Source organism: Oncorhynchus tshawytscha, linkage group LG01, assembly GCF_018296145.1.
Source record: "Oncorhynchus tshawytscha isolate Ot180627B linkage group LG01, Otsh_v2.0, whole genome shotgun sequence".
NCBI lineage: Eukaryota > Metazoa > Chordata > Actinopteri > Salmoniformes > Salmonidae > Oncorhynchus > Oncorhynchus tshawytscha.
This window is the reverse complement of record NC_056429.1, coordinates 89,841,664-89,868,027: the sequence shown is the minus strand read 5'-3', so window position 1 is coordinate 89,868,027 and position 26,364 is coordinate 89,841,664. Positions and strand designations below refer to the sequence as shown.

The window sequence follows — 26,364 nt, the reverse complement described above, 5'->3', positions numbered from 1 at the left end:
TGCCCAAAGCTGTCATCAAGGCAAAGAGTGGCTACTTTAAAGAATCTCAAACATAAAATATATGTTGATTTGCTTATCACTCTTTTGGTTACTACATGATTCCATATGTGTTATTTCATAGTTTTAATGTCTTCACTATTATTCTGCAATATAGAAAATAGTCAAACTAAAGAAAAACCCTGGAATGAGTAGGTGTTCTAAAACTTTTGACTGCTACTGTACATTGTTATAATGACCTGGCTATGATTGAATGCAATGCTGGATATGTTGGAAACACAATTATGACCAGCTGCATTGTGTTAAATACAGGCAGTAGCAAAGGGCACAGAAAGTTTGATACTTAGTAATTTGGTGTGTCAAATTCAAACTGAATGTCTATTTTGGGAGTATTGTCCAGAAAGGGTACAATGTGCACAGCGTGCTACACTGCCTAGCTCCCTTACAGTGTAATTACATGACTAATTGAGTGTAGGGAGGAACAGTATTCAACCCCTCATTGATTCTGAAGGGGCAAAAACCTATACTGATCACAACAAATCATTACTTCCCAGAGCTTCTCTAAGAGTCTGAAACCCCTTCCATTATTATTTGAGAGAGCGTAACGACTCTGAGTTGGAAAGGTCAGAGGTACTCAAATGAGAGACAAAGAGTACACTTTCAAGACAAGTTCTAAGTAAGCAAAACAATATATAAATGGTATATTAACTAGATAATTTCCATGTAGGCCTTTATTGTGGTGATGTGTGGCCCTGTACTGTTATATTTATTAGAAGACCACATACTGTATATATATTTATAAACTGGGTGGTTCCAGCCTGAATGCTTACTGGCTAAAAGCTGTGGTACATGAGACTGTATACCACGGATTAGACAAATCATTTATTTTTACTGTTCTAATGACATTGGTAACCAGTTTATAATAGCAATAAGACACCTCAGGGGTTTGTGGTGTATGGCCAACAGACCATGGCTAAAGGCTGTATCCAGGCACTCTTAAGAACATCTCATAGCCATGGTATATTGGCCATATACCACACCACACCACACCCCCTCGTGCCTTATTGCTTTAATATACACTACCGTTCAAAAGTTTGGGGTCACGTAGAAATGTCTTTGTTTTTTTGTCCATAAAAATAACATCAAATTGATCAGAAATACAGTTTAGACATGGTTGTAAATTACTATTGTAGCTGGAAACGGCTGATGTTTTTATGGAATATCTACATAGGCGTACAGAGGTCCATTATCAGCAACCATCAGTCCTGTGTTCCAATGGCACGTTGTATTAGCTAATCAAAGTATATAATTTTAAAAGGCTAATTGATCATTAGAAAACCCCTTTGCAATTATGTTAGCACAGCTGAAAACTGTTGTGCTGTTTTAAAGAAGCAATACAACTGGCCTTCTTTAGACTAGTTGAGTGTCTGGAGCATCAGCAATTGTGGGTTCGATTACAGGCTCAAAATGGCTTGAAACAAAGACCTTTCTTCTGAAACTTGTCAGTCTATTCTTGTTCTGAAAAATGAAGGCTATTCCATGCAAGAAATTGCCAAGAAACTGAGGATCTCATACAACGCTGTGTACTACTCCCTTCACAGAACAGCACAAACTGTCTCTAACCAGAATAGAAAGAGGAATCCCCGGTGCACAACTGAGCAAGAGGACAAGTACATTAGAGTGTCTAGTTTGAGAAACAGGTGCCTCACAAGTCCTCAACTGGCAGCTTCATTAAATAGTACCCAGAGTCGCCTCTTCACTGTTGATGTTGAGACTGGTGTTTTGTGGGTACTATTTAATGAAGCTGCCATTTGAGGACCCGTGAGGCATCTGTTTCTCAAACTAGACACTCTAATGTACTTGTCCTCTTGCTCAGTTGTGCACTGGGGCCTCCTACTCCTCTTTCTATTCTGGTTAGAGACTGTTTGTGCTGTTCTGTGAAGGAAATAGTACACAGCGTTGTACCAGATCTACAGTTTCTTGGCAATTTCTTGCATGGAATAGCCTTCATTACTCAGATCAAGAATAGACTGATGAGTTTCAGAAGAAAGTTCTTCATTTCTGGCCATTTTGAGCCTGTAAACGAAGCCACTAATGCTAATGCTACAGATACTCAACTATTCTAAAGAAGGCCAGTTGTATTGCTTCTTTAAATCAGCACAACAGTTTCCGGCTGTGCTAACATAATTGCAAAAGGGTTTTCTAATGATCAATTAGCCTTTTGAAATGATAAACTTGGATTAGCTAACACAACGTGCCATTGGAACAAAGGAGTGATGGTTGCTGATAATGGACCTCTGTACGCCTATGTAGATATTCCATAAAAAACAGCCTTTTCCAGCTACAATAGTCATTTACAACGTTAACAATGTCTACACTGTATCTCTGATCAATTTGATGTAATTTTAATGGACAAAAAATTGCTTTTCTTTCAAAAACAAGGAAATGTCTAAATGACCCCAAACTTTTGAACAGTAGTGTATATATACCCTTTTCAAAACAAGTTGGCCTGAGTTACAACTGAGATACAACAGACACAGGAAATGAGCTCCAACAAAAGGAGCTTTCCCCCCATCTTGTGGATATTTGAGAAACTACCAGACAATAGCCAGCATTTCCTGCTATTACTCTACATGTGTTATCACACTTCCTGCTGCAATAAAGTGCAAAGAATGAATGATGGCAATACATAACCCGACTTTTGTCTGCAAAATATTTCTGGTTTAGGTAATGTGATCTAGATAATAAAAATAACTTGAAACTAAATTAACAAGGCAAGGCAATATCACACAGACACCAATCGGCAGACTTTGGCTAGATGCAGACGATGATAATATACAGATGTAGAATCTTAATTTAAACACCCTGTTGCAGGAGGAGTTTCCTGCAATGCAGGACATTTAAAACATATTGTGTATTTGAGGTTTAAAAAGACGTCTGAAGTTTGTAATTTCCGTTTAGACATTTCTGACTTGATTTTCCCTTACGAAAAATGTATCAACCCCTACAAATGTATAATCCACATAATCATTCACATTTCCTGTTGCTGCAGGATTCTTTTCCTGCTGTAGCAAACTGGCTCAAATTAAGATCCTACAGCTGTACTGTAGCATGCATGAATTCAAGATCCACTTAACTAGACTACTCTGAAAGGGCAGAAGGACAGAAGTGGAAAACAAAGTTGACTGATGACAGGAAGTGGACTGTCAGTAGACATAATGTACTGATGTGACATTTGATAGAGGAGGCATGGTAAAGCTGGGGACTAATGTCAGTGAATTATTTGTGAAAGCCTTGCCATTGTACATACTGTATGAGAACCTTACGACCACATTAATGTGAAATATGTGAACATTAAACCCACACAGCTGTGACAATTAAGAAATAATACAGATATGGTGTTCATAATGCGCTTCTGAACCATATGGAATATCTCACAACAAAGTCCTTCTTCTATAGGAAATAATCTATGTGGAATAAAGAACAAGGCCTTTACTGTGACGATTAACAGCCCATTCTCACCAGAGCCTATTAAACCTCAGAGGAACACAGCTCCATAGGACATCAAGACTAGAGGCATTATAGCTCTTTGAAGGTCTGTACACTTTGCAGAAATGACAACAGGAAACCACTGCAACATTGGGCACCTTAGTTCTATATAAAGGCCATTCTAGAGAAGGGGACTCAGCAACTTCTGTCTTGGAAACGTGATCACATTATGCTATCTTTGTCATTGTCTCTTCATGATATCAAGTACATCCATTCATTGAAAAACATGAGGGCAGTAGTGGAAAAAGTACCCAACTGTCATACCTGAGTAAAAGTAAAGATACCTTAATAGAAAATGACTCAAGTAAAAGTCACCCAGTCAAATTCTACTTGAGTAAAAGTATAAAAGTATTTGGTTTAAAATATACTTAAGTATCAAAAGAAAAGTATAAATCATTTCAAATTCCTTATATTAAGCAAACCAGATCGGACTATTTTATTTTTAATTTATGGAAAGCCACAGGCACACTCCAACACGCAGACATAATTGGCAAACAAAGCATGACGGTTTAGTGAGTCCGCCAGATCAGATGAAGTAGGGATGACCAGTGATGTTCGGTTGATAAGTGCATGAATTTCATTATTTTGCTGTCCTGCTAAGCATTAATAATGTAACAAGTACTTTTGGGTGTCAAGGAAAACGTGTGGAGTAAAAAGTATAATATTTTCTTTAGGAATGCAGTGAAGTAAAAGTAGACGAAAATATAAATAGAACAGTATAGATAAGATACCCCCCAAAATGACTTAAGTAGTATTTTTGTTCACTTTACCACACTGCATAAGGGAAATCATAATTCATGATTGATTGTTAATCAACAACAACACATTATACATTGTTGGACTTTTTATGTTGAGGCCTGCCTATATTAGATAGAAAACATAAACGTAAGTGTTTTAAAGTTAAAGTTTGTGACTGGAATCACAATGAGGAGCATCAGATGCCTTGCATGTTTAAAACATATATTTACAGTTGAAGTTGAAGTCAGAAGTTTTCATACACCTTAGCCAAATACATTTCAACTCAGTTTTTCACAATTCCTGACCTTTAATCCTAGTACAAATTCCCTGTCTTAGGTCAGTTAGGATCACCACTTTATTTTAAGAATGTGAAATGTCAGAATAATAGTAAAGAGAATTATTTTTTTCAGCTTTCATTTCTTTCATCACATTCCCAGTGGGTCAGAAGTTTACATATACTCAATTAGTATTTGGTAGCATTGCCTTTAAATTGTTTAACTTGGGTCAAACGTTTCGGGTAGCCTTCCAAAATCTTCCCACAATAAGTTGGGTGAATTTTGGCCCATTCCTCCTGACAGAGCTAGTGTAATTGAGTCAGGTTTGTAGGCCTCCTTGCTCGCACACGCTTTTTCAGTTCTGCCCACACATTTTCTATAGGGTTGAGGTCAAGGCTTTGTGATGGCAAAATGGCTTAAGGACAACAGTCAAGGTATTGGAGTGGCCACAACTTTGGAAGTATGCTTGGGGTCACTGTCCATTTGGAAGACCCATTTGCAACCAAGCTTTAACTTCCTGACTGGTGTCTTGAGATGTTGCTTTAATATATCTACATAATTTTCCACCTCATGATGCCATCTATTTTGTGAAGTGCACCAGTCCCTCCTGCAGCAAAGCACCCCCACAACATGATGCTGCCACCCCCGTGCTTCACGGTTGGGATGGTGTTCTTTGGCTTGCAAGCCTCACCCTTTTCCCTCCAAACATAACGATGATCATTATCGCCAAACAGTTCTATTTTTGTTTCATCAGACCAGAGGACATTTCTCCAAAAAGTACAATCTTTGTCCCCATGTGCAATTGCAAACTGTAGTCCGGGCTTTTTTATGGTGGTTTTAGAGCAGTGGCTTCTTCCTTGCTGATCGACCTTTGAGGTTATGCCAATATAGGACTCCTTTTACTGTGGATATAGATACTTTTGTACCTGTTTCCTCCAGCATCTTCACATGGTCCTTTGCTGTTGTTCTGGGATTGATTTGCACTTTTCGCAGAAAAGTATGTTCATCTCTAGGAGACACAATGCATCTCATTCCAGAGCGGTATGAGGGCTGCGTGTTCCCATGGTGTTTATACTTACGTACTATTGTTTGTACAGATGAACGTGGTACCTTCAGGCATTTGGAAATTGGTCCCAAGGATGAACCAGAATTGTAGAGGTCTACAATTTTTTTTCTGAGGTCTTGGCTGATTTCTTTTGATTTTCTCATGATGTCAAGCAAAGAGGCACTGAGTTTGAAGGTAGGCCTTGAAATACATTCACAGGTACACCTCTAATTGACTCAAATTATGTCAATTAGCCTATCAGAAGCTTCTAAAGCCATGACATAATTTCTGGAATTTTCCAAGCTGTTTAAAGGCACAGTCAACTTAGTGCATGTAAACTTCTTTACCCAATGGAATTGTGAAACAGTGAATTATAAGTGAAATAATCTGTCTGTAAACAATTGTTGGAAAAATGACTTGTGTCATGCACAAAGTAGATGTCCTAACCGACTTGCCAAAACTATAGTTTGTTCACAAGAAATGTGTGGAGTGGTTGGTAAACATACACCTAACTGTATGTAAACTTCCAACTTCAACTGTATATATATATATATATAATAAATCCACAATCAAAATGACTGCATATCCTCATTTGATCACAGAGAGGTGTAGCATAATGCATTCAAAAACTTTAATTATGAATTCTATGCATGTCAAGCCCTGCCATTTAATTTCTTCCAAATATACTTTAAAATAACTCTGCTTTCATCTGTGGTACAACCATTTTCAGTGTTTTCCATTAAGTTCTATTTTTATTCATTTTGACTGCAATAATTAACTATTATTTAAACCTCAGCAAACAAAATTAAATTTGCAAAATATGGACGAGGTTATACATATTTGGCGCGTGTAGGCTATTGAAATACTCACCTGAACGTGCGCCTCGCAGTCTCAACAGTATTCTAGACCTGAAACCAGAAGTGTCACTGTGAGAACGAACTCTGCAAATCGGAGAGAACGTCTTCAAATCGGGGAAACTGTCTTCATTGGCCATCTGATCCATATAACACCGAGTGATATATACAGTATTGTCGGGTGTGCTGAAAATGACAGGGTACAGCGACAGCTTTTAAGAAGATCAGTAACCCCTCCCCTCGACTTGTTGTTCCGCTCTAGAAGATTGCTGTAAAATTCACTCAATTCACTTTCAATGTACTTGTACAAAAATACAGTATTTGGGTTAATAGTGTCTCATAAAGTTGGGAATGAAAGAAGATATGAGAGAGGAAATATGATCTGTCTAAAAAATATAAATATATAATAAATATAATAAATATATATATATATATATTGGGTTATATATATTTATATTTTTAGACAGATCATATTTCCTCTCTCATATCTTCTTATATCAACACATATATATATATATATATATATAGCAACACCTCTCCTTCACTTCCTGTTCTGTTGTTGTTGATACAGTGATGAGAGTGGGCCTGTGTATTCAAATAACAACTTTACAGAGAATATCCTGCCTGTCACCGTGTAGGCTTTAAATTAATGTTCAGAGTCATAATATCTAGATTAGTGATAAAGACAAAATAACATAATCCACCCTAAACTATTAACATAATCCAGCATAACCCAATTTTATATTACAATAATTTTATCAATAAGGGATTTAGGCCTGCCATTTTAATTGTGGTATAATTTGCCACAAGCGAAGTTACCAAAACAATTCATTTGGTGGCAGTATTGTTTCAGCAAAAAGAGTCTGATTTTTGACAGTTACTATTATAACTATTTTGTGTGACACTTATTGGGGCCCTTCTGGGGCTATTTTACAAATTCTTTAAGTAATGCATAACATGTAGTGGTTGACATAAGCTGACATTGGCAGTTATTATATCGATCAATAAAATGCGTGATATAAACATTTTTAGGGCCCTGACAACAAAGTGTTTTTTTGATGTAAGAACAATAGATATTCTGAGGGTGTAGCCAAACTATAATGTTGACCTTTCCTATAAAGGTTTACCGCAATGAACCAAGAACGTGTGGAATTTTTCAATAACACTCCTTCCACAGATATACACAAACATGCTGTATTCTTCTTACACACGTTGTTACTCCAACCCAAGATATAGAAAACCTGGCTTTGACACAATTTTCTGGTTTCCTCTTGTCAAAACCAAAATCCTGCTTGGGTCATGTTTTGAGTAACTACTGTACATTGGGCACAAGGACAACAGGGTGGTCTTCTGCTCTGACCCATTTATTCATGAGCAAGTACAACCCACATGAAAAGAGCAAATAGTATACTATGGTGTAAATCAGAGGAGGCTAGAGGGAGGAGTGATAGGAGGACAGGCTCATTGTAATGGTTTTATTTCATTCCAGCCTTGAGCCCATCCTCATATTGCTCCTCCCATCAGCATCTGTTATAAATACCATTACGGACTAAAGTGTACTATAGTGTACTGTAGTATTTGCATTTATCTATAGTATAAATACTGTAGTAAAAGAAAACTGTAGTGTATGCTATAGTAATTGCTGTAGTATTTTTACAGACTGTAGTATACAGTGCCTTCCACATTTTGTTACGTTCTAAAATGGATTAAATAAATAAAAAATCCTCAGCAATCTACACACAATACCCCATATTGACAAAGCGGAAAACAGGTTTTTAGACATTTTAGCAAATAAAATAAAAATTAAACAGAAATACCTTATTTACATATGTATTCAGACCCTTTGCAATGAGCCTCGAAATTGAGTTCAGGTGCATCCTGTTTCCATTGATCATTCTTGAGATGTTTCTACAACTTGATTGGAGTCCACCTGTGGTAAATTCAATTTATTGGACATGATTTGGAAAGGCTGTCTATATAAGGTCCCACAGTTGACAGTGCATGTCAGAGCAAAAACCAAGCCATGAGGTCGAAGCAATTGTCCATAGAGGTCAGAGACAGGACTGTGTCGAGGCTCAGATCTGGGAGAGGGTAGCAAAAAATGTCTCCAGCATTGAAGGTCCCCAAGAACACAGTGGCCTCCATCATTCTTAAATGGAAGAAGTTTGGAACCACCAAGACTCTTCCTAGAGCTGGCTGCCTGGCCAAACTGAGCAAGGGCCTTGGTCAGGGAGGGGACCAAGAACCCGATGGTCACTCTGACAGAGCTCTAGCGTTCCTCTGTAGAGATGGGAGAACCATCCAGAAGGACAACCATCTCCAAGATTCGACTCTTTGGCCTGAATGCCAAGGGTATTTTGTCAAATGTTCTAACAACCTGATTTTGCTTTGTTATTATGGGGTATTGTGTTTAGATTGATGAGCAAAACATGTAATCAATTTCAAAATAAGGCTATAACATAACAAAATTTGGAAGAAGTCAAGGGGTCTGAATAATTTCTGAAGGCGCTGTACTCTATAGTAATTCCTGTTGTGTTTTACAGACTGTAGTAATATTTAATAATATAATAATATAATATTTACTGTAGTGTTTTTGCAGACTTATTTGTAATATTTACTATGGTGTTTTTGTTTTGTTATCTTTGATATAGAAGTGAAGGTTTTCTTCTTCAAGAAATAGTGAAAGAGCTCATTTTCCATAACCTGTATGTAGATAGGACTGGGGTGTGAATGGACAGTTCAGCACTTCTGCTTTTTTCTATAACCTGGGTGGCACAAAATGTGACATGGGGAGGGGAATGGGCAGGGTATATGTAAATTGAATACTGTAGAATTCACTATAGTTAAACAAGGGTAGTGTTTTTGCAGACTGTAGTGTTTTTGGACAATACTGTAGTATTTACTACAGGTTTATGTTTGTGGATAATACTGTAGTATTTAGTGTAGTATTCTACAACATTATATAGTACGTACTATACATGATTGAGGGATACTACAGTGTACTACAGTTTACTGTAGAATTCTATAGTAAGTACTGTGTGTGCTATAGTAAACTGTAGTATTTTTCATGTGGGAAAAAACTCTGGATCACCACAGAATAGTCAGTGACTCAATGGTTAAAGAGTAACTCAGGGGTGGTGACTTAATTTGTTAAAACAGAAAGCAAGTCCACTGGTGATCTCAGTTAGGCTACAGCCTCAGCAAGCAAAATGTACTTGTACATACATCGTTTTGGGTTTATAGTGTGTCATTAAGTTGTGATTGAGGAGACCTGTCCACTGTTTATCAAGATAGTGAATGTCTTCAAGTTTTAAATTAAAGTAAGTTGATCTACTCTAGAAATATTTCTGGGGTTTACTTAGTAATACTGTATTTGTTGGGAAAGTATTGTGTGCCTTGTTTTAGAAAATGTAAGGAGAAGGGAAACATTCAAACAAAGGAGTTTCAGAGTTTTTATTTGACCATCTCTTTGCTTGCTGTAAACCGTATAATTAATCCAGGAAATGCACTCCTAGAATGAGGAGGATCTTGTGTTTGTTCTGTATTTCCAGCACTCTCATCACTTGGTAGTCATCCAATACAAAGAATAAAGTACATTTCATTGGCTATGTTTATGTAACAATATGGAGTGATCATTAAAAGCTAAAGGTGGTATATATGGATAAGAAGGCCTATTTAATCACCAGTATAAAAAAAAAGTGAAATAACTGTGTTCATATGTTGAGCTTAAATTTCACATGTTAACACCCCCTTTTCACATGTGAGGAGAAAAACATGCTTATTATTTTATATTTTTTATTGCAGTTTCACATGTAAAAGTGAGATTTTCATGTGAAAGTTTTTCATGTAAACTTGCAGTTCAACATGTGAAAGTTGCAAGCTTTAGCACATTCATTCCAGCAACATAGCACCCTGCATCCCTCTGCTGGTGTGCTCTGAAACTAAGCAGAGTGGTATCCTGAGAAGCAGGTTTGAGGAGTTAGTGAAAGAGGTGTGTATTCATGGATGCAAAGGGAAGCCAGGCTTTCCCAAATATTTGACCAATATTTGACCAATCTTTCGTCTCTCTGTGTTTTCATAATTTCCCGTCCATTTGCAATTGGCTGAATCTCACCGGAGAAATCATGAGTGAGGGAAACAGCGCCCCTCTGTCCATGTATCTGATGCTGTCTGGACCAAAAGAGTATAACATGTTGCATTTGAATGATTGATTGATGCCATCAAGCATTTGGCCTCACTTTATATTTTTCCCAAATAAAATAAGCAAATCAGCATTGAGCTGAGCTCAACTGTTGGTTGTCCTGGTGCAACAAAACGCCTCCCAAGGGAGGCCAGTTTGGATTTGGCTTCAGACCAATCAAATCACTTCCCCTTGAAAATGTAATTTTCAGAAAAACATGTCTGTTTTTGGTCTGCTTGTGTTGAAGTCCTGCAGTAGCTAGCTTGCTAAATCGGCCCTTTCCTTATATGGGGATTTGGACTTGTGGTTTTGTCTTAATTATTTGCACAGGCCAATGATTATGATGATGATTTTGATCTAACCATAAATCAATATGTTGTGCCACTGGCCTGAAACGATTGAAGTTCAATATGTAGTCTAGTAGGTTCACGTTAACTAGCTAGCTAACTTAGCTGGTTCATTGTTGCCCATGCGAGGCAGTCAGGCTAGCAAGCATTTTAGCTAGGTAGCCTATTAACAACAACAAAAATTAAAAGTGTACTGTATGAGAGAGCCATAGATCGTTTTGCCAACATGAAAGAGGATGGCATTGGCGTTCAACTACTCTACAGGTAGGGTGAGTAAAAAAAATAATTAATTGCTGTGTGAACACACACACAGAAATCAGTACCATGAAGATCCACATGATATTCAGCAATATTGATTGAGCTAAATTGTTTGTGGTATATTTAAGTTTGCTTTCAGTGTATTAAACTAAGCATATATAGCCTTATTGATTTAATGATGTTTAAATTGAAATAGTGCTGGAATAGCAGTGCTCCTGTTGTCTTTGAGTTGACTTGTGGTAACTCTGTAGTTCTAAATCAGTAGTTGTTTAGTAAACTGTCGAAAACATTAACTTGTTTGACCATGCAGCAGGTGATAGCTGTTTTTAGTCCACAAAGCAAATATTGCATGCACCTGACAGATGTTGCTCTCCGGTTTTGGGATTAAACAAACTTATGCTTAGTTGAATTTATTTTGCCACCGTGTGACTGTTGTCCTTTTGTTGTATGGCCTTATTGTATATCATGTGGTGTATAAACGAATGGGTTATAGAGCAAGCAACGCAATTGTCACAAAATACACTATACAGTGCATTCGAGAAAGTATTCAGAAGTATTCAGACCCCATGACTTTTCCCACTGTGTTACGTTAATCTTATTCTAAAATGACCCCATAATGACAAAGCAAAAACTGCAAACGTATGAATAAAATGAGAAAAGAGAAAGAGGAAACCCGCTCACTGCTCTTGATAGTATCACTAGTCTTTAATAAGCTTTACTTATCGGCCTCACGGCCTTCATCAGAACTTTTGTGAGTTTTTTAAATTAGCACCCTTATGTAGACCTAGCCCCACGCACATCCGTTCCACGCAACGAATGGGGTTGGAGTCGAGGGAAAACAAACAAATGCTACCAAATATAACAATATGCATTTCATCAATATTCAAATAAAGTGGGTAAATAAGACGTATTAAACACGTCTGTTAAACCACAATGAGGGCATAGATCTACCAAGCAAGTTTCCATGAATCATTGGGTACATCGTACGAAAAACATCAGAGTAATCTGAAATAGGGGCATAATTCATGTTCAAATTTACAACATAACACACGTAGGCATTTCATCATTAAGACCTTTAGGAAATAATGTCTGGAGGGTGAAAATCACAAAACATTCCCTTTTACTCAAAGTATTATTCATATCACCTCCCCTGTCTGATATCTTAACTTTCTCTATGCCACATAATCTAAATGTAGAAATATCATGTTTTAGGTCATTAAAATGTACTGCGACTGGATAATCCCTGTCATTTCTCCTAATTTAACTTTATATTCACAATTTGAGAGAACGAGAGGTTTGACCTACATACCTACATAGCACAGCACACAAGAACATTTAATAATGTAAATAACATGGGTGGTGGAGCACATAATAATGTCATTTATTTGGGAACCGTTTTCCTGTATATGGGTGGCAGAAATACTTCATCAGATTGTTGCACTGTGCGCAACCTCAGCATTTATAGCAACCATTCGGAAGAGGGCGCAAAAGAGCCTGGCTGATTTTCTTTTGAGGCTGGCAGTTGGCATGGACCAATTTATCGCATAATTTGCGACCTCTCCTATATACAATAAGTGGTGGATTCATAAATTCAGCTGGAAAAGCTGGGTCCGATGATAAAACATGCCACTGTTTCTTGACGGCATTTCCCATTTTTCGTGAGTTGAAAGTGGTTGTGAACATTACAGATTGTTCTTTAGCTCTAGTGGGTCTTTTTTTATTTGATTTATTTAACCTTTATTTAGCTAGGCAAGTCAGTTAAGACCAATAAAGGCCTACCAAAAGGCAAAAGGCCTCATGTGGGAACAGGGGCCTGGGATTAAAAATAAAGAATAAATACAATATAAATATAGGACAAAACACACATCACAACAAGAAAAACAAGACAACACTACATAAAGAGAGACCTAAGACAACACAGCATGGTAGCAAGACAACATAACAACAACATGGTAGCAGCACAAAAAAATGGTACAAACATTATTGGGCACAGACAACAGCACAAATGGGCAAGAAGGTAGAGACAACAATACATCAGACAAAGCAGCTACAACTGTCAGCAAGAGTGTCCATGATTGTGTCTTTGAATGAAGAGATTGAGATAAAACTGTCCAGTCTGAGTGTTTGCTACCGCTCGTTCCAGTCACTACCTGCAGCGAACTGAAAAGAGGAGCGACTCTTGGATGTGTGTGCTTTGGGGACCTTTAACAGAATGTAACTAGCAGAATGGGTGTAGTATGTGGAGGATGAGGGCTGCAGTAGATATCTCAGAGAGGTGAGAGTGAGGCCTAAGAGTGTTTTCTAAATAAGCATCAACCAGTGGGTCTTGCGACAGGTATACAGAGATGACCAATTTACAGAGGTATATAAAGTGCAGTGATGTGTCCTATAAGGAGCATTGGTGGCAAATTTGATGGCCGAATGGTAAAGAACATCTAGCCGCTCAAGAGCACCCTTACCTGCCTATCTATAAATGATGTTTCCGTAATCTAGCATGGGTAGGACGGTCATCTGAATCAGGGTTAGTTTGGCAGCTGGGGTGAAAGAGGAGAGATTACGATTAAGGAAACCAAGTCTAGATTTAACCTTAGCCTGCAGCTTTGATATGTGCTGAGAGAAGGACAGTGCACCATCTAGCCATACTCCCAAGTACTTGTATGAGGTGACTACCTCAAGCTCCAAACCCTCAGATGTAGTAATAACACCTGTGGGAGTAGGGGCAATCTTCTTACCAAACCACATGACCTTTGTTTTGGAGGTGTTCAGAACAAGGTTAACGGTAGAGAAAGCCTGTTGGACACAAAGAAAGATTTGTTGTAGAGCATTTAACACAAAATCAGGGGAGGGGCCAGCTGAGTATAAGACTGTATCAGCTGTACATAAATGTTGTTGTTGCTATGTTGTTGATGAAAATTGAGAAGAGCGTGGGGCCTAGGAATGAGCCTTGGGGTACACCCTTGGTGACAGGCAGTGGCTGAGACTGCAGATTTTCTGACTTTATACACTGCACTCTTTGAGAGAGGTAGTTAGCAAACCAGCCCAAAGACCCCGCAGAGACCCCAATACTCCTTAGCCGGCCCACAAGAACGGAATGTCATACCATATCAAAAGCTTTGGCCAAGTCAATAAAAATGGCAGCACAATATTGCTTAGAATCAAGGGAAATGGTGACATCATTGAGGACCTTTAAGGTTACAGTGACACATCCAGTAGCTGAGCGGAAACCAGATTGCATACCCGAGAGAATAGTATAGTCATCAAGAAAGCCGGTCAATAGATTATCGACAAGTTTTTCCAACACTTTTGATAAACAGGGCAAATAGAAATAGGCCTATAACAGTTAGGATCAGCTTGATCTCCCCTTTTCTTAAAGGACAAACCGTGACTGCCTTCCAGCAATGGGAACCTCCCCAGAAAGGAGAGACAGGTTAAAACGGTTGGAGATAGGCTTGGCGATGATAGGGGCAGCAACCTTAAAGAAGAAAGGATCTAAACCATCTGACCCAGATTACTTTTTTGGTCAAGTTTAAGGAGGTCCTTTAGCACCTCAGACTCAGTGACTGCCTGCAGGGAGAAACTTTGTAGCGGGGCAGAGGAAAAAGAGGGAGAAGCACCGGGGATAGTCACATTAGAAGGGATGGGAGATGAAGAAATGTTGGACGGGCAAGGAGGCATGGCTGAGTCAAATAGGAATCCTAACTTAATGAAGTGGTGATTAAAGAGCTCAGCCATGTGCTTCTTGTCAGTAACAACTACATCAACATTAAGGGACATGGGCAGTTGTGAGGAGGAGGGTTTATTCTCCAGGTCTTTAACCACTTTCCAGAACTTCTTGGGGTTAGACCCACAGAGAAAGAACTGCTCCTTAAAGTAACTAACTTTGGCCTTCCGGATAGCCTGAGTGCACTTATTTCTCAATTGCCTGAAAAATAGCCAGTCAGCCTGAGTATGCGTGTGCCGAGCCTTTAGCCAAATGCAGTTCTTGAGGTGGAGTAACTCTGCAAGATTACTGTCCAACCAGGGGCTGAACCTGTTTTTAATCCTCATTTTCTTTATGTGTTTGTTTAACATACCACTGAAAGTATCAAAAAAGAAGGTCCAAGCGTCTTCGATAGAGGGGATCAAGCTGATTCTATACCATTTTACAGAGGCCAGTTCATGAAGGAAGGCTTGCTCATTCAAGTTTTTTTAGCAAGCGTCTATGGCAAATCAGGACAGGTCATTTCACTGAGCAGCCATTACGAACACAGGCTGTAAAACAGTGATCACTAAGGTCATTACAGAAACACCAGACTCATACCTATCAGGGTTATAGGTGAGGATAGCATCGAGGAGAGTAGCCTTTTCTGGGTATTTGGAGTCATACCTTGTGGGATTGGTAATAATCTGAGAAAGATTTAGGGAGTCCCCATTGCTTTAAGACTTGGTCAGATGGTTTAAGCATGTCCCAGTTTTGGTCACCTAGCAGGACAAATTCAGAATTAGTGTAAGGGGCCAGGAGAGAGCTTAGGGCAGGTAGGGTACAGGCCGGTGCCCAGCAACAGTCAACAAAGAGCTATTTGAAAGTTTAATGATTAAAACCAGCAAATCAAATTGTTTGGGGACAGACTTGGTGGAGACAACCGAGCACTGAAGGTGATCCTTGGTAAAGATTGCCACTCCCTCACCTTTGGAAGATCGGTCATGCCAAAAAAGGTTATAACCAGAAAGGTTAACATCAGTATTCAAAACACTCTCCCTTAACCACATCTCAGTAATAATCAACACATCTGGATTGGAGCTGTTAACCCACACTTTCAATTGATCCTTTTTAGTTAATAAGCTTCTAGTGTTAATGTACAGAAAACCCAGGCCTTTACGAGAGCAGAAATCAGTGAAGCAGATATCAGAGCACAATTCAGAATTGGGGCAAGTAGATGGGCCAGGGTGTACATGCACATTTCCAGATATCATCAACAGTAATACAATCAAGGCACGGCAGAGGACAGGGAGAGCTCAGCAGTGCTGATTTATGACATCGGAATGTGCATCAGATGGCAACAAGATCATATTGTACAGCAATGTCATCGGGTAACATGAATACAAAGCCGGTGAGAGGTGGTTAGAATGGGATGGGAGGCCAAAAGTCTGTGTAACCAATAGAGAGTCAGAGTCCCGAGTGTGGGAACAACCGTGTCCCATGGTTGGGTAAAGAAAGTTTGTAGTCAACAAAGTATGCAGGAGTCATGGGGCAAATAGCAAAAAGCACAATAAAAAATATATATAATGACTTGGGGCTAGCCATTGTACGTTCAGAGTCACTCTCCCCAACAGTGTGTGAGTGCTGGAGGCGAGTGAAAGCTCGGGAGAGAGGGGTGAGTGTGGTGGAGGTACCTGTACCAGACAGGGGGAGAAAGGCCAGGGAGAGAGGTGTGAGTGTGGTGGAGGCGAGTGAAAGCTCGGGAGAGAGGGATGAGTGTGGTGGAGGTAGCTGTACCAGACAGGGGGAGACAGGCCAGGGAGAGAGAGGTGAGTGTGGTGGAGGTACCTGTACCAGACAGGGAGAGAGAGGTGAGTGTGGTGGAGGTACCTGTACCAGACAGGGGGAGACAGGCCAGGGAGAGAGGGGTGAGTGTGGTGGAGGCGAGTGAAAGCTCGGGAGAGAGGGATGAGTGTGGTGGAGGTAGCTGTACCAGACAGGGGGAGACAGGCCAGGGAGAGAGAGGTGAGTGTGGTGGAGGCGAGTGAAAGCTCGGGAGAGAGGGGTGAGTATGGTGGAGGTACCTGTACCAGACAGGGGGAGACAGGCCAGGGAGAGAGGGGTGAGTGTGGTGGGGGTACCTGTACCAGACAGGGGAGAAAGGCCAGGACAGACGGTGAACAGAGAGGGGTGAGTGTGGTGGAGGCGAGTGAAAGCTCGGGAGAGAGGGGTGAGTGTGGTGGGGGTACCTGTACCAGACAGGGGGAGACAGGCCAGGGAGAGAGGGGTGAGTGTGGTGGAGGTACCTGTACCAGACAGGGGGAGACAGGCCAGGACAGACGGTGAACAGAGAGGGGTGAGTGTGGTGGGGGTACCTGTACCAGACAGGAGGAGACAGGCCAGGACAGACGGTGAACAGAGAGAGGTGAGTGTGGTGGGGGTACCTGTACCAGACAGGAGGAGACAGGCCAGGACAGACGGTGAACAGAGAGAGGTGAGTGTGGTGGAGGTACCTGTACCAGACAGGAGGAGACAGGCCAGGGAGAGAGGGGTGAGTGTGGTGGAGGTACCTGTACCAGACAGGGGGAGACAGGCCAGGACAGACGGTGAACAGAGAGAGGTGAGTGTGGTGGGGGTACCTGTACCAGACAGGGGGAGACAGGCCAGGGAGAGAGGGGTGAGTGGGGAGACAGGCCAGGGAGAGAGGGTGAGTGTGGTGGGGGTACCTGTACCAGACAGGGGGAGACAGGCCAGGGAGAGAGGGGTGAGTGTGGTGGGGGTACCTGTACCAGACAGGGGGAGACAGGCCAGGACAGACGGTGAACAGAGAGAGGTGAGTGTGGTGGGGGTACCTGTACCAGACAGGGGGAGACAGGCCAGGACAGACGGTGAACAGAGAGAGGTGAGTGTGGTGGAGGTACCTGTACCAGACAGGGGGAGACAGGCCAGGACAGACGGTGAACAGAGAGGGGTGAGTGTGGTGGGGGTACCTGTACCAGACAGGGGAGACAGGCCAGGACAGACGGTGAACAGAGAGGGGTGAGTGTGGTGGGGGTACCTGTACCAGACAGGGGGAGACAGGCCAGGACAGACGGTGAACAGAGAGGGGTGAGTGTGGTGGAGGTACCTGTACCAGACAGGGGGAGACAGGCCAGGGCAGACGGTGAACAGAGAGGGGTGAGTGTGGTGGGGGTACCTGTACCAGACAGGGGGAGACAGGCCAGGACAGACGGTGAACAGAGAGGGGTGAGTGTGGTGGGGGTACCTGTACCAGACAGGGGGAGACAGGCCAGGACAGACGGTGAACAGAGAGGGGTGAGTGTGGTGGAGGTACCTGTACCAGACAGGGGGAGACAGGCCAGGGCAGACGGTGAACAGAGAGGGGTGAGTGTGGTGGGGGTACCTGTACCAGACAGGGGGAGACAGGCCAGGACAGACGGTGAACAGAGAGGGGTGAGTGTGGTGGGGGTACCTGTACCAGACAGGGGAGACAGGCCAGGACAGACGGTGAACAGAGAGAGGTGAGTGTGGTGGAGGTACCTGTACCAGACAGGAGGAGACAGGCCAGGGAGAGAGGGGTGAGTGGGGAGACAGGCCAGGGAGAGAGGGGTGAGTGTGGTGGAGGTACCTGTACCAGACAGGAGGAGACAGGCCAGGGAGAGAGGGGTGAGTGTGGTGGAGGTACCTGTACCAGACAGGGGGAGACAGGCCAGGGAGAGAGGGGTGAGTGTGGTGGAGGTACCTGTACCAGACAGGAGGAGACAGGCCAGGGAGAGAGGAGTGAGTGAGGAGGGATACCTGTACCAGACAGGGGGAGACAGGCCAGGGAGAGAGGGGTGAGTGTGGTGGAGGTACCAGTACCAGACAGAGGGAGACAGGCCAGGACAGACGGTGAACAGATCGCCAGGTGGAATCCAAGCAGCAGTGCAGCAGGTAACAGGAGTAGGTGTCACACCCACTTGGGAGAAGCTTTTATTTCTGGAGGCAGATTTCTTGTAGAAAATGCCAGTGAATGGTATTTAAACAGCAGGAGGGGGTTTCAGAGGATGCTTCAAAGACTACTGCCACTTGTTGGGACCAAATAACTTTGCTGCACATTTACAGCAAAGTTATTCATATTCAGGTTTTGAGATAAGATAGCTCAGATGTGCGAGTGCCTTGTGAATTTTGCAAATGTATGAATAAAAACCCCCTGAAATATCACATTTACATACAGGGGCAAGAAAAAGTATGTGAACCCTTTGGAATTACCTGGATTTCTGTATAAATTGGTCATCAAATATAATCAGATCTTCATCTAAGTCACAACAATAGACAAGCATAGTGTGCTTAAACTAATAACACACCAATTATTGTATTTTTCTTGTCTATATTGAATACATCATTTATACATTCACAGTTTAGGTCGCTAATGAACCGCTAGGATAATGACTTGTCCAAAAGCTAATTGAAGTTAGGAGTCAGCTAACCCGGAGTCCAATCAATGAGACGAGATTGAAGATGTTGGTTAGAGCTGCCTTGCCCTATAAAAAACACTCACAAAATTTTAGTTTGTTATTCACAAGAAGAATTGCCTGATGTGAACCATGCCTCGAACAAAAGAGATCTCAGAAGACCTAAGATTAAGAATGGTTGACTTGTATAAAGCTGGAAAGGGTTACAAAAGTATCTCTAAAAGCCTTGATGTCCATCAGTCCACAGTAAGACAAATTGTCTATAAATGGAGAAAGTTTAGCACTGTTTGCAACTCTCCCTAGGAGTGGCCATCCTGCAAAGATGACTGTAAGAGCACAGAGCAGAATGCTCAGTGAGGTTAAGAAGAATCCTAGTGTCAGCTAAAGACTTACAGAAATCTCTGGAACATGCTAACATCGCTGTTGACGAGTCTACGATACGTAAAACACTAAACAAGAATGGTGTTCATGGGAGAACACCATGGAAGAAGCCACTGCTGTCCCCCAAAAATATTGCTGCACTTCTGAAGTTTGCAAAAGTGCACTTGGATGTTCCACAGCGCTACTGGCAAAATATTCTGTGGAAAGATTAAACTATAGTTCAGTTGTTTGGAAGGACCATACAACTCTATGTCTAGAGGAAAAAAGGCACAGCACACCAACATCAAAACCTAATCCCAACTAGAAAGTATGCTGGAGGGAGCATCATGGTTTGGGGCTGCTTTGCTGCCTCAGGGCCTGGACAGCTTGCAATCATCGACGGAAAAATGAATTCCCAAGTTTATCAAGACATTTTGCAGGAGAATGTCAAATCAAATCAAATGTTATTTGTCACATACGCCGAATACAACAGGTGTAGACCTTCCAGTAAAATGCTTACTTACAAGCCCTTAACCAACAATGCTTTAAGTGTTAGGTAAAAAGTAGACAGGCTAACATTATACTTATCTGTCTGCCAATTGATGCTCAACAGAAGTTGGGTGATGCAACAGGACAACGACCCAAAACACAGAAGTAAATCAACAACAGAATGGCATCAACAGAAGAAAATATGCCTTCTGGAGTGGCCCAGTCAGAGTCCTGACCTCAACCCAATTGAGATGCTGTGGCATGACCTCAAGAGAGCAGTTCACACCAGACATCCCAAGGATATTGCTGAACTGAAACAATTTTGTAAAGAGGAATGGTCCAAAATTCTTTCTGACCGTTGTGCAGGTCTGAACCGCAACTACAGCAGAAAACGTTTGGTTGAGGTTATTGCTGACAAAGGAGGGTCAACCAGTTATTAAATCCAATGGCTCACACACTTTTTCCACCATGCACTGTGAATGTTTATGCGTCGTGTTCAATGAAGACATGAAAACATATAATTGTTTGTGTTTTTCATTTAAGCAGACTGTGTTTGTCTTTTGTTGTGACCTGGATGAAGTTCAGATCAAATTTTATGACCAATTTATGCAGAAATTCAGGTATTTCCAAATGTTTTGCATACTTTTCCTTGCCAATAGTCAGCGGTCAGTAGTCAGACCCTTTACTCAGTACTTTGTTGAAGCACCTTTGGCAGCGAATACAGCCTTGAGTCTTCTTTGGTATCACGCTACAAGCTTGGCACACCTGTATTTGGGGAGTTTCTCCCATTCTTTTCTGCAGATCCTCTCAAGCTCTGTCAGTTTGGATGGGGATGGCCTATTTTCAGGTCCCTCCACAGATGTTCAAGTCTGGGTTCAAGTCTGGGTCTGGCTGGGACATTGGGACTTGTCTCGAAGCCACTCCTGTGATGTCTTGGCTGTGTGCTTAGGGGCGTTGTCCTGTTGAAAGGTAAACCTTCACCCTAGTCTGAGGTCCTGAGCACTCTGGAGCAGGTTTTCATTGAGGATCTCGCTGTACTTTGCTCCGTTCATCTTTGCCTCGATCCTGACTAGTCTCCCAGTCTCTGCCGCTGAAAAACATCCCCACAGCATGATGCCGCCACCACCGTGCTTCACCGTAGGGATGGTGCCAGGTTTCCTGCAGTCAAAATGCTTGGCATTCAGGCCAAAGAGTTCAATCTTGGTTTCATCAGACCAGATAATCTTGTTTCTCATGGTCTGAGAGTCCTTTAAGTGCTTTTCAAAAACTCCAAGTGGGCTATCATGTGCCTTTTATTGAGGAGTGGCTTCCGTCTGGCCACTCTACCAAAAATACCTGATTGGTGGAGTGCTGCAGAGATTGTTGTCCTTCTGCAAGGTTCTCCCATCTCCACAGAGGAACTCTGGAGTTCTGTCAGAGTGACCATCGGGTTCTTGGTAACCTTCCTGACCAAGGTCCTTCTCCCCATATTACTCAGTTTGGCCGAGCGGTCAGCTCTAGGAAGAGTCTTGGTGGGTCCGAACTTATTCCATTTAAGAATGATGGAGGCCACTGTATTCTTGGGGACCTTCAATGCTGCAGACATTTTTGGTACTCTTGCCCAGATCTGAGTCTTGACACAATCCTGTTTCGGAGCTCTACGGACAATTCCTTCGACCTCATGGCTTGGTTTTTGCTCTGACATGCACTGTCAACTGTGGGACCTTATATAGACAGGTGTGTACCTTTCCAAATCATGTCCAATCAAGTACTTTACCACAGGTAGACTCCAATCAAGTTGTAAAAACATCTCAAGGATGATCAATGGAAACAAGATGCACCTGAGCTCAATGCCGGGTCTCATAGCAAAAAGTCTGAATTCTTATGTAAATAAGGTATGTTTTTTATTTTTTTATAAATTTGCAAACATTCTAAAAACCTGTTTTCGCTTTGTCATTATGGGGTATTGTGTGTAGATTGATGAGGATTTATTTATTTTTTAATCCATTTTAGAATAGGGCTGTAACGTAACAAAATGTGGAAAATATCAAGGGGTCTTTCCGAATGCACTGTATGTCATCTATATTATATAACACCAACAAGTGTTGATTTGTGTACAGAATTAAACACTGATAACTATTGCAGCAATATTATAGCTGAATATGTTACTGTACCAAGGAGAATACCCATTTTTGGACATCTGACACCTTTATGGAAAGATAAACAAACAATCAAACAAACCAAGGTAATATAAGGGTTGCGGTTAGGGTTTGAGCAGCTATCAGGGGATATGGACAGAAATAAGAAATAAGCACTGTACAAACTGGCCTGTTGTTTTCCTTGTAGGTTCCTGGACCTGTCTCTGCCAAAGATCTCCATGACAGCCCCGACTGACCTAAGGTCGTTGCTCTCGGCCATGGCAGCTAAGATTGATAAATGTTTGCTGGGTTCAGATACTGAGTTTGAAAGACTCGGCAGTAACAAGTTGTTCAGTGTTGATAAGGTAAGATTTAGAATTCAATACAATTGTTGTTCATAGGAACAAATAATCTGTTAACCTAATGAGTGAAATATGTTTACATAAACCTGTGATACAGAGCAGATAGATACTAAACTAATCAGTACCTTTACAAACTGTAGTTTACTATGTGTGGTGAACACAAAAGATAGAATGGAAAAACCTATTGGTACTGTTAGTCTTTTGCAACAATTTGTTTGAATCTAATGGTGACTGTGAGCTTAGAGTAGTTTATCTTGCAGGTGTTCAACAAAGTCATGTTTGAGATGGCTGAAGGTGGTGCTGAAACTCAAGACAAGACCCAAGATGGAGGGGTTCCTCTCAAACTCACGGTCCACAGTCCCTACTTCACTATAGTAGAGGGAAACTCCAATGCCATTCTCTTGTTGGGGAAAATAAGAAACCCAACTCTAGGACTTTCTACATCAACACAACATTTTTTTTTCACCTTTATTTAACCAGGTTGGCTAGTTGAGAACAAGTTCTCATTTGCAACTGCGACCTGGCCAAGATAAAGCAAAGCAGTGCAACAAAAACAACAACACAGAGTTACACATAAACAAACATACAGTCAATAACACAAATGAAAAATAGAAAGATCTATGACACTGTGTGCAAATGTAGAAGAGTAGGGAGGTAGGCAATAAATAGGCCCTAGAGGCAAAAGTAATTACAATTTAGCATTAATACTGGAGTGATAGATATGCAGATGATGATGTGCAAGTAGAGATACTGGGGTGCAAAAGAGCAAGAGGGTAAGTAATAATATGGGGATGAGGTAGTTGGGTGTGCTATTTACAGATTGGCTGTGTACAGGTACAGTGATCGGTAAGCTGCTCTGACAGCTGATGCTTAAAGTTAGAGAGGGAGATATAAGTCTCCAGCTTCAGAGATTTTTGCAATTCGTTCCGGCAGCAGAGAACTGGAAGGAATGGCGACCAAAGGAAGTGTTGGCTTTGGGGATGAAAGTGCAATATATCTGCTGAAGCGCGTGCTGCGGGTGGGTGTTGCTATGGTGGGGCTTTACCTAGCAAAGACTTATAGATGACCTGGAGCCAGTGGGTTTGGCGACGGATAGGTAGTGAGGGACAGCCAACGAGAGCATACAGGTCGCAGTGGTGGGTAGCATATGGGGCTTTGGTGATAAAATGGATGGCACTGTGATAGACTACATCCCGTTTGCTGAGTAGAGTGTTGGGGGCTATTTTGTAAATGACATCGCCCGAAGTTAAAGATCGGTAGGATAGTCAGTTTTACGAGGGTATGTTTGGTGGCATGAGTGAAGGAGGCTTTGTTGTGAAATAGGAAGCCGATTCTAGATTTAATTTTGGATTGGATATGCTTAATGTGAGTCTGGAAGGAGAGTTTACAGTATAACCAAACACCTAGGTATTTGTAGTTGTCCACATATTCTAGGTCAGAACCATCCAGAGTAGTGATATTGGTCGGGCGGGATGGTGTGGGCAGCAATCAGTTGAAGAGCATGCACTTTAGTTTTACTAGCATTTAAAAAAAGTTGGAGGCCACAGAAGGAGTGTTGTATGGCGTTGAAGCTTGTTTGGAGGTTTGTTAGCACAGTGTCCAAAGAAGGGCCAGATGTATACAGAATGGTGTCATCTGCGTAGCGGTGGATCAGAGAATCACCAGCAGCAAGAGCGACATCATTGATATATACAGAGAAAAGAGTCGGCCCGAGAATTGAACCCTGTGGCACCACCATAGACTGCCAAATCTGTGACCAACTACAGAAGAATACAAAACATTCTGGATCAGCAGACATGCTGGTTTGTACTAACAGTAGTTCTGTCCTTAAGCTGTTCTTGTCTATTGATGTTCTGTATTATGTCATTCTCTATTATGTTTCATATTTTGTGTGGACCCCAGGAAGAGGAGCTGCTGCTTTTGCAACAGCTAATGGGGATCCTAACAAAATACCAAACACCCCCCAAAAATACCAAGATCAATGCAGTATTTCATGTTCCCTTACTGGTATGATAATTAATTCCTGGAGTTAGAATTTACACTCAGTGTAAATTCCCTTACCACCCTGTTCAAGAAAATGGTTAACTCCGACAGACAGTGAGTCAGGTGGCCGTGGCTTGCTGTATAAAGCACGCAGACAGGTATCGAGGCAATCAGTTACTGCTTGATTGAGCGTTAGAATTGGCAAAACAATTTTCCAGGCGCGCCTGTCTGTCACGTTCTGACCTTAGTTCTTTTGTTATGTTTTTGTTTTAGTATGGTCAGTGCGTGAGTTGGGTGGGTTGTCTATGTTCTTTTTTCCATGATTTGGGATTTCTGTGTTTGGCCTGGTATGGTTCTCAATTAGAGGCAGCTGTCAATCGTTGTCCCTGATTGAGAACCATACTTAGGTAGCCTGGTTTCACTTTTGAGTTGTGGGTGCTTATTTCCTGTTTAGTGTTTTTGTCTTTCACCTTACGAGACCGTTCGTTTGTTATTTAGTGTTTTGTTCAGTGTTCTAGTACGTCATTAAAAGCTATGAACACTTACCATTTGTCCTCCTCTCTTTCTCCCAACGACGAACGTTACAGAACCACCCACCACCAAAGGACCAAGCAGCGTGGTAACGGGCAGCAGCAGCGATCTCAGGACTCCTGGACTTGGGAGGAGATTTTGGACGGCAAGGGACCATGGGCACAGGCTGGAGAATATCGCCGTCCCAAGGCAGAGCTGGAGGCAGCGAAAGCCGAGAGGCGGTGGTATGAGGAGGCAGCACGGCAGCGCGGTTGGAAGCCCCAAATATTTATTGGGGGGGCCACACGGGGAGTGTGGCTAAGTCAGGTAGAAGACCTGAGCCAACTTCCCATGCTTACCGTGGAGAGAGGGAGAGTGGAGAGGGACCAGGCAGGCACCGTGTTATGCCGTGAGGCGCATAGCCCGGTGCGGTACATAGCAGCACCTCGTATCGGCCGGGCTAGAGTGGGCATCGAGCCAGGTGCCATGAAGCCGGCTCAGCGCATCTGGTCTCCAGTGCGTCTCCTCGGGCCGAGGTACATGGCACCAGCCCTACACATGGTGTCCCCGGTTCGCCAGCACAGCCCAGTGCGGGCTATTCTACCTCGCCGCACTGGCCTGGCTACGGGGAGCATTCAGCCAGGCAGGGTTGGGCAGGCTCGGTGCTCGAGACCTCCAGTGCGCCTTCACGGTCCGGTCTATCCGGTGCCACCTCCACACACCAGCCCTCCGGTGGCAGCCCCCCACACCAGGCTGTCTCTCCGTCTCCTCCCTACAGGTGATCCCGCCTGTGCAGTGCTGCCAGATTCTTCCTCCTGCCCAGCGCTGTCAGAGTCGCCAGTCTGTCCTGAGCTGCCAGAGTCGCCAGTCTGTCCTGAGCTGCCAGAGTCCCCAGTCTGTCCTGAGCTGCCAGAGTCGCCAGTCTGTCCTGAGCTGCCAGAGTCGCCCGTCTGTCCTGAGCTGCCAGAGTCGCCCGTCTGTCCTGAGCTGCCAGAGTCGCCAGTCTGTCCTGAGCTGCCAGAGTCCCCCGTCTGTCCTGAGCTGCCAGAGTCGCCCGTCTGTCCTGAGCTGCCAGAGTCGCCCGTCTGTCCTGAGCTGCCAGAGTCACCCGTCTGTCCTGAGCTGCCAGAGTCGCCCGTCTGTCCTGAGCTGCCAGTCGCCCGCCAG

General features: G+C 42.5%; 1 protein-coding gene across 2 annotated transcripts in view; it reads right to left on the bottom strand.

Moving 5' to 3' along the window:
• Window positions 1–6,657, bottom strand: part of LOC112234618 (phosphatase and actin regulator 2) — a 74,340-nt gene extending 67,683 nt beyond the window's left edge. For both annotated transcript variants that reach the window (XM_024402841.2, XM_024402842.2), the window contains exon 1: window positions 6,475–6,657. In XM_024402841.2, the coding sequence (XP_024258609.1) occupies window positions 6,475–6,607 (133 nt within the window). In that variant the 5' untranslated portion in view covers window positions 6,608–6,657. The remainder of the gene's footprint in view (window positions 1–6,474) is intronic.
• Window positions 6,658–26,364: the final 19,707 nt, after the last annotated feature.